The sequence below is a fragment of the Oculina patagonica genome, unplaced genomic scaffold (genome assembly GCF_052425735.1).
Source record: "Oculina patagonica isolate OP01 unplaced genomic scaffold, crgOcupat unplaced73, whole genome shotgun sequence".
NCBI lineage: Eukaryota > Metazoa > Cnidaria > Anthozoa > Scleractinia > Oculinidae > Oculina > Oculina patagonica.
In genome coordinates this window covers 1-16,901 of record NW_027558614.1, presented here as the reverse complement: position 1 = coordinate 16,901, position 16,901 = coordinate 1, and the positions used below count along the sequence as shown (strand labels likewise).

The following is a 16,901-nucleotide window of genomic DNA, read 5'->3' as shown; positions in this document are numbered from 1 at the left end:
TGTGGACCCGCATGGCCGCACCACCGCATCCTGTCAGATGCCCTGTAAAATTGCATGCAATGGTCTCGTAGATAAGCCGCACCCACGATTTTGAGCCCAAAATTTCGGCAAAAAAGTGCGGCTTATACACGAGTTTTTACGGTAATAAAAACACAAAAATACTCAAGGATGATTTCCACTGACAAAGATTAAGACAGATTACGATCGACAAACTTGAAAGAACTTGCCAGTTTTTTCAAGATACGTTGTTCGTGACGCAGATCCTTTAAATGTATTGTAAAAAAAAAACAGGTTAATATTTTTAATAGACATACCTCATAAATGTGAGGAAATCACAAGTTCAGGAACTGGGAGGGTTTTGTGAACCTGTGAAAAATAAATTAAATAAATGTAATTTATAAAATATTATCCTGCAAAATCGTGTGGAATATTTAGTAAATAAACCCCTTCAGGCGGCTGGTATATTGGAGGATAATGCCCTTGGCTGGAAGATTGTCGAAAAATGAACAGTTGGCTGAGAAGCGAAGCTTCGAGGGCAACTGTGAAATTTTGAGGACAATCTTTCAGCCAAGGGCATTATCCTCCAATATACCAGCAAGCCAGAATAAGGGTTTATTTATTTTATAATCCTCCGATTAGATTCTACAACGTGCTTTATCGCGAGAAACTTTATAGAAAAAAAAACGTGCGATATAAACTCGGCGTAACTGTGGTTGAACAAATATAACTTGAATGGTTTTCTTGATTTTTTTTACTCTGTGATTTAATTAAAAGTTAGAATTTAATAAGGTAACTTCAATTGTTTGTTTTGTGCTTGCCTACAAAATCGGGCGACGGATATCAAATCGGACGGGGTATATTCTCTGATACCTGTCGTCCGATTTTGTACCACGTGATACGTTTTGTCCAATGAGCGCGTGCAAAAATTAATGGGTGGGTTATAACACCTGATACTTAGCTGACGAGGCAGTAGGCCAAGTAGGCTAAAATCAAATGCTATTCTGCAGCAGGATAATTGTTTTATTATACAACAAATTATCAACAAAACACATTTTGCAGTAAGAAAAATTGTGTAAAATGAATATTGTACTCAGTGACAAAAATGTTTACTCTTTTTGTGTTAACCTACAGCTGCTTGTACCATTCATTGTTTTAAACTGTCTTCACAACGTTCAGCCGCTGACTTACGACGCAACTAGTTTTTTTTTTTTCAAATTGAGATCTTTTTGCATACTATATATAGCAACACATTTATTTATTACGCGGGGGATATAAGGTTGCCTCCTCGGGTTCGGGCCTCTGGGCCGTAACCCTGCAGGGGGAATTATTTATTGTTAATTTACTATAGTACTATATTAATAACTGAGAATGTGACATATCCAAGGGCTGCTAAACTCTTAAAACATTTTTTTTTTCATCAAATTTTAGCCTTCTGAGCTTGCCACAACTCAATGTCTTCGATGCTGGAAGTCTGAAGGCTCTAAGAGCTGCAAGAGTGCTCCGGCCACTGAAGCTAGTATCAGGCATACCAAGTAAGTCAACTGCAGTTTTTATGCCCTGCTATTTAAATTATAATGCAATAATAATAATACCATTGAAGATAAATAAAGAGACAGTAGAAAGCAGATGTAATGCTAACTCTTGCAACCTGATTGCAAAGTGTTGCAAGAACTCCAAAAAACTTAATTTAAGGTGGTTTCGCCTTACCTCAGCACCAGAACAATAGCTGACGTTTTTTTCTCAGCTACTGTTCTGAGGGAAGCAAAGGGTTTATGCGCAACACATGAAAAAAGGAAAAAAAAAAATAGACCGTGACGCATGAAAATAGGGTAAAAATTAGACCGTGACGTGTGAAAATAGCTACCTTATTACACGAAATTTTCGCGACACAATAATTTCGCGATTTTGAGGTGCGCATATTTCGCGACACTTAAATTTTGCGATTTTGCGGAAATTTTGTATTTTGAATCACTTTAATTTCGCGTTTTTGAGTACGACACAATTTACATTTCCTTTAAAAACGACTTCATTAATGAAAAAATAATGTCAAAATTAACAAAAAAGCAAGGGTGGGACAAAATCTCGGCAATAGCTAAAACAGAGCAGTTAATGTCTACAAGTAGGTTATGCTTGTACGTGCATGAGTTATTGTTCTCGAGTCAATTGACGACAACATCAATTTAGATTGATAATTCCTTCCTTCAGTGGCACTAAACTTATTTTTTCTTAATTATTGACATAATGTGGGTCACTGAATTTTCACGTCATGTTATGTTCGCGACACTTATTGTTCGGGTCACTTTAATTTCGCGATTTTTTTGGAATCGCAAAATTCGCAAAATTAAAGTGTCGCGAAAATTTCATGTAATAAGGTAGTTAGGACATGTCATTTGTGAATTCTGCCGTTTCAAGTATATGTGACACGAGAATTTGGTTAAAACTTATGCATGAAACGGGTTTACACCCCCCCCCCCCCTCCCTTGCTACCCTCTGTTCTGGTGCTGAGGTAAGACGAAAAATCTGAAAATAAGATTTTAGTTTTTATGGAGAAGATTGCTTGTGATCAAGTTTTCAAACATGGTGGACAAATATAACTGAATTGAAGTAAAGTCACATCAACAGACCATTCAGCTTGTAGCATTATTGCCGCAGCTTCTAATATTAGCTCCTAATATCAGTGTTGCATGGTGCAGCATTGTAATTGCTGTCGAGCCTTAGCGAGACGGCACACTATTCTTTTCTGTAGGGCGAAAAATCCAAAATTTTCTCGGATGTAAGACTCGAAGCCTGTGCAGAAGAGTATTATCCGGGACAGTTGAAACGACAATCACACGCAAATCACATGGCTGTCGTATCATGCAGCCGGAATTCACGCGTGAAATCACTTTGCATGTGAGAAATCCTTGCACGCTGTCAGACGCTTTCTATTTTTGAATCTTTTGTATGCTGTGAGTTGTTTGACTACACTCTTTCGACTTTCGAATCTTTCGTACGCTGTCAGTTGTTTGACGTTGCCATCATACAAGTAGGCAGAGATATTACTTTTGCCGTAACGCTTATGATACAACGAAATATGAAATTATTATCAACAGCCAATCACTTTTATTCGCGTGATTATCTTTCGCTCACAAAAAATTCCCAAGAATACTCGGCGTTAAAATCTTGATTTTTTTTTCCTTTGACTGGAGAGCTTTTTGCTGTTGTAAACACTTTCAAAAGCCTTGTAGAAGCGGAGATTTATTGAATTAAATTTCTTGTCACAACGCTTCTCAAACATCGAAGATAAGCTAAGATAAAATCAGGCTTGTCGGCGGGTGTTTTTGTGCATCATTTCAGACCAAATCATATATTTTTTTTGAGTACAGTTTCGTAAACCTTGTAGAAGCGGAGATTTTTAAGTAGAAGCGGAGGTTTTTAAATCTCCGAATTGAAATTCTTGTCGCAACGCTTTGGAAGATAAATCACGCTTGTGACCGCTTGTCGGCGCGTGTTTATTCACGAGATCAAACAAACTTTCGTTCGCAAAAATATCGCAAGCATAATCGGCACATCGATTTAGTCTAAATCGTTAGCTTGTAGATGCGAGATCAGTTAAATTTGTGTGAATTTGGACGCTCATAAACAAAGAAGAAAAACATTCGTCTCGAAGTTGTCATGCATCTAAAGTTCAAAAATTTTTATTACAAATCATCAGCTGGGGCCTATTAAATCTGGCCACCCCTACCCTCCAAAGTTCAAAAACTATTCAGACCTGTTGACTGTTCAATTCAGTTAACCCTGTTTCATTCACCTTCGACAGCACTCACTTTCATAATGAAATTCCTAGTTTACCTACATAAATAATACGTGAAGGAAATGCAAATATTGGTTAAGCCTTTAGCTTTGTTCGTGCTTTTACAAGCGTGACGTGAATTTTACGGCTTTTTTTACACACAAAAACAATTAAGTAAGGATAAATCAATAAACTAAGAACTTATATCAATTTCAAACGGAGCAAGAGGGATATTGCATCGATCAAAACTATTCCTTCATCGGTTAAATACATTGAAATGAGCAACATGCATATACATTACTCACCGAGCCAGATCAGTGCATTGAAGACTCGCTCGCCGCGGGCTTTTATCACCTTTTTCCTGCCTCCAACATACCTTGCCTGATTTCAGTGAAGAAATCTGATTTACCAGTCACCATTGGAACCGATTTTGTAGTTTGGGTAATCAAATAAACAGGGAATTACTCAAACATCTTTCCCAATAAATTTTCACGCATGGAGAGTGAAGGAATTTGATACCCAAAGACTCACCCGTGACACCCTGGGGGCTAATACGAGACCACGTTTGTAACTGTACAGCGGAGATCCCATCACAATTCAAAATGGCGGCTACCTTGAAAGCAGAAATGTCAGAAATAGATTTTGGCTGTATAGAATGGATTGAAATTTGTCAGTTATTGGTTTTAATAGCAGTGAAACGTTGCAGGATGTCCAGGTTAACAACGCCGTTAGTTTTCTTTTTTGATTTTAATTTTCTTCCTTCCTACTTTACAAGCCAATTTACCAGAATTTGGTGTCTCACTTGTCGTTCCTATTTTTGTGAGAGATTGGTTTATAACTTTATACCGTCCATATATAAAGCTGTATGCTTATGTCTTATTAACCTAGAGCAGATGGTCGAGTTAACTTGTCATTTGACGCGTATGCCCGTTGCTTTTGCCGTATAATTTACATCTACTGCTGCAAATGTATTGATTGCTGCATGTATGTAGCTATAATAAACATTAACTTGTTTCAACTCCTTGTTTTTTACAGGCCTTCAAGTAGTTATGAAGTCCATCATGTGTGCCATGGTGCCTCTTCTGCAAATTTGTTTACTCGTAGGATTTGTAATCATAATTTATGCAATCATAGGATTAGAATTTCTTGTTGGAAAATTTCACCTTGTGTGCCATGAAAATGTGACAGGTAAGTAAAACAATATTAAAAGCTAAATATAGCTTCTCTCCCTATTTTTCTCCATGTTGTTTACGTATATGCTGATTGAATCGTCATTAGTTTATAATTACTGTATATCAACAGTCATGATGTTTATTAAAGAACAGTTGTTTAGAAGTGCAATATTATTGTAAAATGTATCTGTCAAAATGTCACTTGAAGTAGACCAGTTATAAAATTTGACCCTACCCTGTAAATACAGCCATCCCCTTAATACAGCCAAAATTGGTCCATTGGTGGCTGTATAAACGGAATTCCACTGTAGCCTCAAACACTCAAAAATAGGGTATTTTGACCTTTGTATGTTGCCATAACAACAAATTTTAACAACTTTTTGGATCCGACTCGGTTAATTGATAGAAGCTTTACTGGTTTACAGTAAAAGTTTCTTAGCTGCACCATCAGGCTAGCTGTAATAAGATGCCAAATATGGGAAGGTCTAAACTATTGTAAGCCACCTTAATCAGAATGTGACCACATGCATTTTTCAAATGTTACTAAAAAATATCAATTTCTTTTTCATTCAGGTACATGGGAAATGGTAAATCCAGATGGTCCTCAAATATGTAATGATACTGGTAAAGGAACACCTTGTCCTGATGGCCAGAAGTGTATGGAATACTGGGCAGGGCCAAATGATGGAATCACCTCATTTGACAATATATTTGCTGCATGCTTAACAGTTTTTCAAGTAATTACTAACGAGGGATGGACAGACATCATGTACTGGGTATGTTTAACTTAGTGTTTTACTTTATCTGATCAAATAACATCCTTGGTGACGGTCAGAAAAAAATTCGCCTGAAAATCCTGTCCTGATAAGCTTACCGTCGCCCCGACTAACTGTTCATAAGGTCTCCGAGGATGATCAAATAAAAGAAGCCAGATTGATGCTGTCTTAAGTTTCCTTTGTCCCAGCAAGAAAAAAAGGTTTTGTATTTTGAACGAAAATTGTGTATGCAAAAGTTCACCTAACTGCTGAGAATAAACCTTTGTAACCAATGCCCCGCATTACACTTTCACATTGTTTTGTTACTTTGCTAAATTGGTGCATTTAATTTATTTATTTCTCCACAGACATTTGATGCCTATGACACCCATGGCTATGCATTTTGGATATATTATTATTCTCTTGTTGTAATAGGATCGTTTTTTATGCTCAACTTGGTTCTTGGTGTTCTTAGTGGGTGAGTATTTATAAAGTCAGCTTTTTTGCGGATCAATGAAGGTAGCACATCCTGAACAATTTGTATCAATTAAATGTCTTCTTATTTCATTGTTACTGTTTAGTGAATTTGCAAAAGAGAGAGAAAGAGTAGAGAACCGAAGAGCATTCCTTAAAGTAAGAAGAACACAAAAAATGGAGCGACACTTACATGGTTATATAGACTGGATAAGTAAAGCAGGTAAGATGCTTTTAATTACACATTGTAGAGGGGTCTGAAAGGGTAAAATGGAAACTGGGATTTGAGGAATTTTTCACTGGGAAAATGGGATTTGGGTCACTGGGACGGGGAATCACAAAAAAACAAAAAAACAATGGAACTGGGACTAAGATTTGGAACATTTGGGAAAGCAATAGGCTAGGAAATGGGATTTATAACCCCCACCCTTTCAGGACCCTCATTGTGGCATTATCTGAATAACAATTCAGCCACATGTCATATTGCATTGAATTAGTAACTTGGCATGAATAACCACACTACAACCACACTATCAGTTGTGTAATTTGACATTATTGTGGCCGGTTACTAAGAAGATCACTTTGCTTCTGTAAGTAATTACTTCTCATGTATGTCAAGTTCAAGAATTAGTAATTAGAGCGGTTTTTACTTGAGTGTCCAAAGTAAATTACGTTTGCTTTGGTTTTGAATTACTACGCTTAGTGATTGGCTTAAAAATCTCGCGCCACTTTCTTAGCCAATCAGAAGTAAAACCAAAACCAATCGTGACTAGCTCGCGCACGTTTTCCCGCGCTTCGTGCCGGCTACATGTATTTGCTTCGAGTTTTGATTGGTTCACTGGACTGTCTGTGTCCTTTGTGATTGGCCAGAGTAATTACTTTGGTTTTGGTTTTACGATACTCAATTGAAAACTGCTCTAATAATATCATAATCAATGCAATGTGCATTCTCATTCGTGGCATTTGCCTTTTCCACAATCACATAATACACCTTGTTTGCCCCCCCCCCCCCCCAAAAAAAAAAAAAGGTTTGCATAAGTATCGTTTTCGGTTTTGCTTGGGACGATTGTAAATGGGAATGGTGAAAATAGTGGTTGTATTGACATGATAATTTTTGAAGTGCTTACGAGTAGTATTGCTATTTTATGATTAAAAGTTAGAGATACAAAGTGGATCTCTGTCATGGTATATTTCATGTCATTAGTATTTTCTAAGAGAATTGTTTGCTCTTTCTTGGACCAAGAAAGCCATTTTCTTCTAAGATTGATTGTTTCAAATAAATGAAAATGTTTTTTTTTATGTTGATAATTTTAACAGAGGATCTAATGCTAGAAGAGGAGGAAGAAGAAGACGGAAATGTGGACGTGTCAAGAAGGAGAAATCTTGATCGAGTAGAAGATGGAGATGTTGCAATGACAGCCATTGTACTTACAGGGCAATCTGGAAGAAGGCATAGACTAAACACAGGAAAGAAGTAAGAGTCCTTCATAAGAGATTCTGAAATTAGGTTTGAAAATAAAAGCAAAAAAGCCTGTTTACATTTTCATTCTCTGACGCAAGCACAAGTAAGAGTGCAAGATCAAGAGTCTAACCTACACTGGATTTGAACTCTTAACCCCTGGATTTGCTGTCCAGACCCTTATCCACTTTGCCACATAGGAAACATTGGGTGAACCACTATTTTTTTAAATATATGACTCCAACCCATACCCTAATAATAATAATAATAATAATTAAAACATATTTATACAGGATGACCATTTCAGTTATAAAAACTGCTATCAACATGGGTCCTGTAACTAACTAGTTAAAAAAAGAAATTAACTGAGATAAAAAAAAAATAACTGCAACATATACATGTAGCATAATTCCTGTCCAGAATTTTTATGTGGTCAATGTAGTTTTTTTTTTCAATCATGGTCCACCATTATAAAAAAAAATATTCTTGTTTTGCCCTCTACAGGAAAAGTTTCTGGCAAAGATGTCTAAGAAGAAACAAAAGGTGGAAAATCCGTATAAGACAAGCCGTCAAGCATCAAGCATTTTACTGGACAGTGCTTATATGTGTGTTCCTCAACACAGTGATTACTGCATTGCAGCATTATAACCAACCTCACTGGCTGACACAGTTTCAAGGTAATAATCCACAGTTTTTTCTTCGAAATAAATTATTTAATTAGTTCATTCTTTAAGAATTTTTGGGTATAAGTGAAGAACAGCTCCCAGAATAACCTGTTGGCCAACTGTTGGCTGACCAACACCGGCATTCTACCAACAGGTCACCGACAGTTGGCTGACAGACACCTTACAATAGTGAAATAGTTAATTAAAATCCATGTAATGTTAGCTTTCAGAAGATATAACTTGATGTTATGATGTTGAAACTAATGTTGCCCACGATCAAAGTCAAATTGCTTATTTTAAAACGATCCAAACTGTGTGTTGTTATAATCTCACCTATTGTAGCTCATTCAACAAAAAATGTCTCCAAAACTGATCGGACAAATTTGAAATCTTTGTTTGATGGCAACCAATCATCTTTTGAGCTAGAAGCGTGCTGTCAATTGTTAAGCGTTATGGAATTTGCTATGGAATTTTTTTTTTATAGATAATCACCTTTCCTAAACATACATGTACCGGTAAATGGTGCATCTAGAAAAATGTACCCAGAAGTTTTCAAGCTGATTGTGAGCAAACTATTTCAATCTTCCCTGGTCTCAACACTGTTGTTTCTTTTTAGTAGATTGTTTCCTTATTCAGCATTCTTCTTCTTTTAGTTTAACTTAGTAAGCTGAGGTTTCTTTTTAAATATATTAATTTTTTAAACTCGTACATTGTATTCTTTGATTCAAAATCTCAAGCCCAATAATTATAGTGTCATTTTTCTGTCATTAGATGTTGCAGAGATCGTGTTCATCTCTATCTTCTTCTGTGAGATGACACTGAAGCTCTATGGCCTAGGTCCACAGCTTTACTTCAAATCCCAGTTCAATACATTTGATTGTGTGGTAAGAAATACACTGCTGTTATTTTGTTAAACACAAGAGATGTTTTCGTAACATTTTCAAACACTGAGAAGTGATTTAAAAATACAATGCCAAATGGAGTACTTTTGACTATCTTTAACGTGTTTGGAAATGTAACAATTAAAAACACTGTCTCAAGTGAGCAAGGTCAATTGTGGAAAAATGTGAACTCACAATTATGATTGCTCCTAATGTGTGGCTTCATAGCTCAGTTGGTAAAGCACTGCACTGGTCACAGGTTTGAATCCTGTTGAAGCCCTGAATTTTTTTCAGGCTTCTTTACTTCAACTGTCTAAATTTGAAATTCACTGCGATGAACATTTATCACTTTCACAAATAATTTTTAGTATTGAAACCCCTGGAAAGTATTTGAGCCATTTCTGTTTCTTGTAGGTTGTATGCTGTGGCATTATTGAACTTATCATTTCAAAAGCAGAAGGCACAAGTTTGGGAATATCTGTGCTTCGAGCCTTGAGATTGTTGAGGCTTTTTAAATTCACCAGGTGAAATATTCCTTTTAAGAAAGATAATTATATTTAATATAATTGTTTTTTTTTTGTTTATACATGTACACAATGCAGCAATGGCTTGAAAAAGAGTCAAAATTGAACATGGATCATTAGATGTATACCGTAATCTAAGTAAAAGGAACTGTAGAAGTTCATGGGGAAATAAGTAGGACAATGTAGAAACATAGGAAACATTTAGATACAACAACCACCAATTGGATTTTCAAATTTACCATAATTTGGGCTTTTCTGTGGCATTAGTTACATCTATTACCAAAGTATTTTGTAAGGTTCTTCTAACAGAAGACATGTAAAAATTCAGCTACTTTGGAGCTAAAGAAATGTTAGTAATACCACAAGAGCAAAGTTGCCACGAGCTCTTCAATACACATGTACACAGTTCTCTGTACGCATTGTATGCCTACAATCCTAGGTATTTTATTTTATCTCATATGCCTTACAAAGAGGCTAAGTTCACATTCACTGATGTTGTTGTCTGGCAGGTATTGGTCTTCTCTACGTAACTTGGTGACGTCATTGTTGAGCAGTGTTCGCTCCATCCTCAGCTTATTGTTTCTACTCTTCCTCTTCATCGTGATTTTTGCGTTACTTGGAATGCAGATTTTTGGAGCAGCGTAAGTTCATTATGATTCAAAGTTCTCTTTCTCATTTAAGTGTGTTTTAATAATAATAATAATAATAATAATAATAATGGCACATCGGGCAGTATATCCACAGAGTGGCTCTTCGCCTGCCCCATCCTAACTAAATTAACAGATGTAAAAGATTAAAAAAATATCTAAAAATTTATAATTATAATAATTTTATAATTTAACTTACCAAGGGTAAATTGGACCACAAATTAATAGATAATAACAGTGTCAATTTTCTTGATGGAATTATAGGATATTAAATTTCCTGTTTTCAACATTTGTGAAACCGTTTTCATGGATATTTTATTTCTTGAACTTTTTACTTGCAAAAATCTCTTGTGAATCTCAAGTGATAATAAGGTACTTTCCTTGTCTAGTATTGTATTTTTCTGTACATAGGGTGGTACGTTTTTGTACAGTTCTTCTGTAGGAACTATTTTTCTGAAGTTATTAAATATCAATACCTGTACAATTAACTTTTTTTGTTACTACCCTTTAGGTTTAGAGATCTTCCTAATAGAGACGGAAATCCTAGAACAAACTTTGACAATTTTTGGAATGCTGCACTTGCTGTTTTTCAAGTAAGTGGATTAAATCTAGACCGGAGTGTTAACTTACTTGTTGCCTGAAAAAGGTTATCAGAAAAGCTATGAACAGTCAGATTTGTGATTAAGGTGTCATTTTGTTGCTCCAAAACCAAATAGCATCCTTTGACTTGCTCTAAAGAAAGAGCACAAAAGAAACAATCTAGAGGTGGCATAATGAATAACAAAGGCAGAAAGCATTGATCAAGACCTACTGCCAAATGCAGTGGCAAAAATACAACAACACATTAACTGGTCTTTGATAACATGTTAAACACATGTTATCGAAGACCAGTCAATGTGTTGTTGTATGCTTTCGCCATATCACGCGTGTTCTGTGAGACACTCTCGCACATGCATAATGTAACCATTGTAAGCCATTGGCTTTTTCAAAACAGAGGAAGGCCAAAGGTTCTCGGCCGAAAAGTCTTTTTAAGATTTTCAAGCAAACGTTGTTAAAAACGTTTGATATTAGTCAGCGACAGACAAATATTTGTGTTATGTTTAACACATGTTTGATGGTTTGTTTATCTCTGAGTGGTACGTTTTACATGAACATGTTTCAGTTTTTTTAAAGGTAGGTCCCCAAGAGGGAGGCGTGGTGGTCTAATGGTTAGTGTGCTGGACTCTGGATTGAGTAATTCATGTTTGAGCCATGGCCAGGGAAATGTGCTGTGTTCTTGGGCAAAACACTTTACTCTCAAAGTGCCTCTCTCCCCACAGATGTATAAATGGGCACCGGCAAATTTAATGCTAGGGGTAACCCTGTGATGGACTAGCATCTCATCCAGGGGGGAATAGGAAAACATCCTGGTTGCTTCTTGTTACAGAAACTGGGATAAGCTCTGGCCTAATGGGCCACTAGGCTCGAACACAGACTTTACCTTTACCCCAAGAACAACAAAAGACAACAGAAAAAATATTTAATTACTTTCTTTTCTTTTCGTTTCATATGTAGATCTTGACAGGAGAAGACTGGAATGCTGTGATGTACGATGGAGTCTTATCTCAAGGCTATCCAGAAAAATCATGGGCCTTAGTCTGGTCTTTGTATTTTGTTTTGCTTGTGGTACTAGGAAATTGTATCCTCACAAAACAATTACACTTAAAACATCACTTAACATTATTATAATGCAAATCTTTGTTATGAAATTTTTCCTCGTCATTATGGGTCTCAAGCCCTAGATGGGTCAGGGGCGGATCTACAAAACTCAGATAGGGAGGGGGTGAAAACATTTTGGTGCGGCAGCAACCTTGCCCCATGCCCACAAAAAACTCTTGAAAGACGGTTGGTTACATTTTTAAAAACAAACTGAAGGAAAAGGGAGTAGCCCCCTCAGCTCCCCTCTACATCCACCCATGGCTCTCACATGGCCTCTCTCCACTCACTCAAATGGAGCAATCTGGTAGAATTGCTGGGGCTAGCCAGCAATTGACTAGCATCTCATCAAGGGGTAGTCTGGGAGAAGACTCACATTTGGGATCCCACATATGTCACGATAATAAGGCTCCCTTTTTCTAGTCTTGGGAGAGAGAAGGGGAAGGCATTTCACCCCTCCCCTATCACTTCTTCCTTTTTGTCATTGTAAGTTTACTCTTAATTGTAATTTTAGTTTTTAGCTTTTTTATTCCGTTTTTAATCTTGTAATGCGCATTTGAACACTTTATATATGAAATTTGCGCAATATAAATGTTATTATTATTATTATTATTATTATTATTATTATTATTATTATTATCGTAGCTTCACCTCTTATGCGTGGGATCATCCATGTGGTATCAAATGTGATCCCAGACGAAATCCAGGGAGTAGCGATACTCCTAGTCTCCTCATGCTTCAGAAACCATTGATTGTATGAAGCCACCTAGGCTTAAAGGCGAAATCGCCTTACAAAATAATCATGTGAAGTTCTTGTTAAAGAATCAATTTTTGTATTTTCATGTTACCATGTTACAACCCAGGGGAGACACGGTGGTGTAATGGTTAGCATGCTGGACTACAGATCTAGTGATCCTGGTCCAAGCCCTGGCCAGGATCATTGTGTTGTGTTCTTGGGCAAGACTCTTCACTCTCATAGTGCCTCTCTCTACCCAGATGTTTAAAATGAGTTCTGGCCAATTTAGTGCTGGGGGGTAATCCTGCGATGGACTTGCACCCCATCCAGGGGGGAGTAGAAATACTCCTGGGCCGGGTTGTTCGAAAGACAATTAACGCTAGCCCAGGATTAAAAGATGATCAAGATTTTAATTTCTCTTGTTTTCAAGGGTTTCCCAAAGCTAATATTTTGTTAAGTTTGAGATTGGTCCATGTCAAAACTGTGGGACAGAAAATATTAACAGAAAACCTCAACGAAATTATATAAAATTAAAACCAAATTTCACGCTAATCCTGGATTAGCTTAATCGTGCTTTGAACAACCAGGCCCTGGTTGCTTAATTCCAGTTAAACCAGGATAAGCTCCAGCTTTATGGGCCACTTGACTTAACACAGACTTTACCTATGTTACAACTATGTGCATGTTAAATGAGCAATTACGTTTGCACCTTAACACATAACCAGACACTCTTCTAAATGTATTTTTGGCCATCGCTGTTGACAACTTGGCCAATGCTCAGCAGCTGAGTCAAGATGAGGAAGCAGAGGAAAATGCAAGGGAAGAAAGAAAAAGAGAAATTGTTGATCAGTACAGGGATTATGGCTCTCCCAGATCCAGCCAAGGGTAAGATTTGTTATTTCAAAATTGGTTTTAAAATGGTTCCCATGAAAAGGATATTCAAAAGGTGTAGATTCGCTGGATAACTTGTGAGAAAATCATTCCTTTACAAACTAGAAATGCAAGCTTCTAGTAGATTGTTAACCTGCGATCAGGCGTTCTTTTTTCTTTTTACTAAGGGAGGGCATGATTTCAGGTTAGTAGATTGTCAACAGAAGGATTCAATTAATAGCTCATTTTATTTATTATTTGTTTTTTGTTTTGCAGGCGAAATGGGGATGCCAGGAGGGTAAGGTTCTTCTTTTGTCATTCCATCATGATTCACCAGATAGAGCGTTGTTTTTGAGTGTCCAAAGTAATTCATATTTGCTTGGTTATTCTTTGTGATTGGTTTAAAAAGCTCACATTACTTTCCTGTTTTATCAAGAGTTAAACCAAAACTAAGCTTGACTTGCTCACACGTTTTCCTGCACTTTGCGCCAACTACATTTGTTTACTTTATGTTTTGAATGGTTCGCTGGATTGTCTGTGTCCTTTGTGATTAGCCAGCGTGGTTGCTTTGCTTTTGGTTTTATGACACTCAATTGAAAATCACTCTAGCCTAAAGTCTGCAAAAAAATAACAATAAACAAAAACATGCTGTCCCAGTATTTCCTGATGTGTCCAATAGACTGATATAAGACAATAATAAAAATCCATTCAGTCCACCTCCTTGCCTTGAATTAATTCCATTTACCTGGGAGACCTATCTCTCCTGCTCATAACTGTCTTAGAGGTTGAGAGCATATAATATTCAATTAAATCCACCTTTGATTTCTTTTTATAGGGTGATGATGCAGGTCCAACTGAAGATGAATTCGAGGAAGAAGCTGATGATGGTACGTCTTTCTTAACACAAATTTATTCCTTAAAGGGGCTACGGGTACATTTTAGGTAATTCTATTTATTTTCGCTAATTAAGAGTTCTAAACTTTAAATTGGCAGAGCAAAGGTCTTTGATTGGCCAAATCACAGCCACATAACAAACAAGGATGATTTTCGAGCATTGTAAATGACACTTTCGTAAAAATTGAGATAAACTTGAAAAAAAGTCGGGCCGACGTTTTTCAAGTTTGCCCGAACGCAATCCGTTTTAATCTTCTCGAATTTTGCCCATCCATGCCCTTTTTTGGCCTTTCTGTGTTTCTTTTGAGTTCTTCTACAGTTTAAAGCTGTTATTGTGATATTTCAGTTAATTCTATGACCAGTTGGTCAGTGCCGAAATTGTCTAAAATTGCGTGACATAGCCCCTTTAGGTTCCAAGCTTTATGGACAGTGTCCACTGGTTGATATATCGTGTTTTTCGTAATTATGGCCGCTAACTGGCTATGAACTGCTATATTAACTTGAAATTGACATAAGATATATATATATATATATATATATTAATCAACTAAAAATAAAGATATATGTCTAAAGATTCCAGAATGAAACGTTTGATTTCTTGACATCCTGTCAAAATTGACGAACTGTAATCCGCTTCCATCCTTGTTATCCTGTAGGTCTTCCCCAAATAATTGTTCTATTTTGTTCCGTAGAATCTTTTTATCCAATTTATTTGTACATTTCGGGGTATTTGTCAACATAATTTGAAATAAGGAAAGAGGACTTTCGATAATCAGTCGGGACAGTGTCCTAAACTTTTAAACTAATTTCTCTTACTGATTGCCATGTATTTAAAATGTTTTGCTGACAAAGGTGCTTTTTACAATTAAGCAAAATTAAATAGTTCGGAATTCCTTTGTGGGTCGTGTGAAAAGTTGGGAATATACATGATGATCACATAGCCTCCTACACATGCTCTTTCACACAATCCTCCTTTGTGTAACGCAGAGGCTCTTTCGGCTTGTCACACATATGAAAAAACAAGAAATCTCACATGGTCAGAAGCAATGCTTGTTAATGCTTTCCTTTTCCCATTGCATGATGTAGACGCTTTTTGGCTCGTCACACAATCTTTCCCCAAAGCACGACAAATCCAAAGTATATCCTTGTTGATAATTTTGTTGTTTATTTACTGTTGTCTTGCAGGCAGACCATCATTTCTCAGCAACCTTAGGAACCCTGGCCGAATGGTTCCTCATCAGAAGCAAGGAGAAGCTGTGCCCATCATAAACACATGGTCCTTATTTCTCTTCCCGCCGGGAAACCCGTAAGTATTAGAACAGATGTAGCTAGAGTATTTTTTTCTCGGTGTTGATTTTGTTACAAGGCAAACAAGGCCCTGCAATCTGCCGTGGATTAGCAAAGCGACAAAAAAATTTCCATTTTGCAGTTTGATGTTTGAATGCCTGTGGAATACAGTTCAATAAACTCGGGACAAACAAGGCTTGTTACATTTTTGTTTTTGTTTTTTAGTGTTCGGAAAGCGTGCCACTGGCTGGTAAACTTACGACATTTTGATAACTTCATCCTGGTTATAATCCTGATTAGCAGTGTTCTGTTGGCTCTTGAAGATCCAGTTTATGAAGAGTCCGAAAGAAACAAGGTAAGATAGCAGGTAGTCTCCTTTGCAGTGGTTATAGGGGAATTTTTGTTTACAATATTTGCTTCATTAGCATAAGCGCTTTAGTTTCTGATCGAGTTACAGAAATATCAGTTATGAATATTGAAAGAGCATGGCACGCTTATTTTTCGCTATTAAATTGAGCCTGATTTATTAAATATTTTTTTGTTGAAGATCTAGCCAATCAAATCATGTGTCCCCAGAGCCACTTGTCTCTCGGGCACATGCTCCGCTGACTAAGAAGGACAAGTGCCTCCCGGGACAAGAATGGCCTCTTCTTTCACTAACCTTTGTCTGAGTCACTGTCTTTCCTACCCCCACCCACAGAACACTATTCATTTGTGACCAGCCTTTCCACAGTTCAACTAACAATGGTGGCTTTTCAATCTTTTTAGGTGCTGACATATTTTGATTATGTATTCACCACAATATTCGCCATGGAGGTCATTGTTAAGGTAATTATTTTGAAACTCTATTCGCAAAACTGATTGTACTTTCCATTTAAACACTTGTCTCCTTTGCAGCCGTTTTTGGAATGTCACGCAACGCCTCATCCCCTTGAGACGGGTAGCGTTGCGTGACTTGCGTGAAGACCCAAGTATCGGCTGCTGAGACTAGTCCAATTTCCACACCTCAATTTTCTTTTTAAACAAGAATTATTACAAATATCACCACCCTGGGTTACTCATTACAACAC

At 36.9% G+C, this 16,901-nt stretch overlaps 1 protein-coding gene across 2 annotated transcripts; it reads left to right on the top strand.

The window, feature by feature from the left end:
- The first annotated feature begins 1,411 nt into the window (after positions 1-1,411).
- LOC144641176 (voltage-dependent calcium channel type A subunit alpha-1-like) lies at positions 1,412-16,844 on the top strand. Of its 2 annotated transcripts, none has more exons than XM_078500217.1 (18): positions 1,412-1,532; positions 4,808-4,960; positions 5,518-5,720; positions 6,068-6,177; positions 6,281-6,396; positions 7,491-7,647; positions 8,137-8,309; positions 9,069-9,181; positions 9,593-9,702; positions 10,212-10,343; positions 10,861-10,942; positions 11,904-12,027; positions 13,506-13,665; positions 13,927-13,948; positions 14,486-14,537; positions 15,730-15,850; positions 16,057-16,186; positions 16,600-16,843. In XM_078500217.1, the coding sequence occupies exons 2-18, from the start codon at positions 4,822-4,824 to the stop codon at positions 16,690-16,692; spliced, it is 2,037 nt and encodes a 678-aa protein (XP_078356343.1). In that variant the 5' UTR covers positions 1,412-1,532; positions 4,808-4,821; the 3' UTR covers positions 16,693-16,843. The 2 variants fall into 2 exon arrangements, with proteins under 2 accessions (XP_078356343.1, XP_078356344.1); XM_078500218.1 differs by lacking the exon at positions 1,412-1,532 and adding an exon at positions 4,374-4,487 and having other exon boundaries at positions 16,600-16,844.
- Positions 16,845-16,901: the final 57 nt, after the last annotated feature.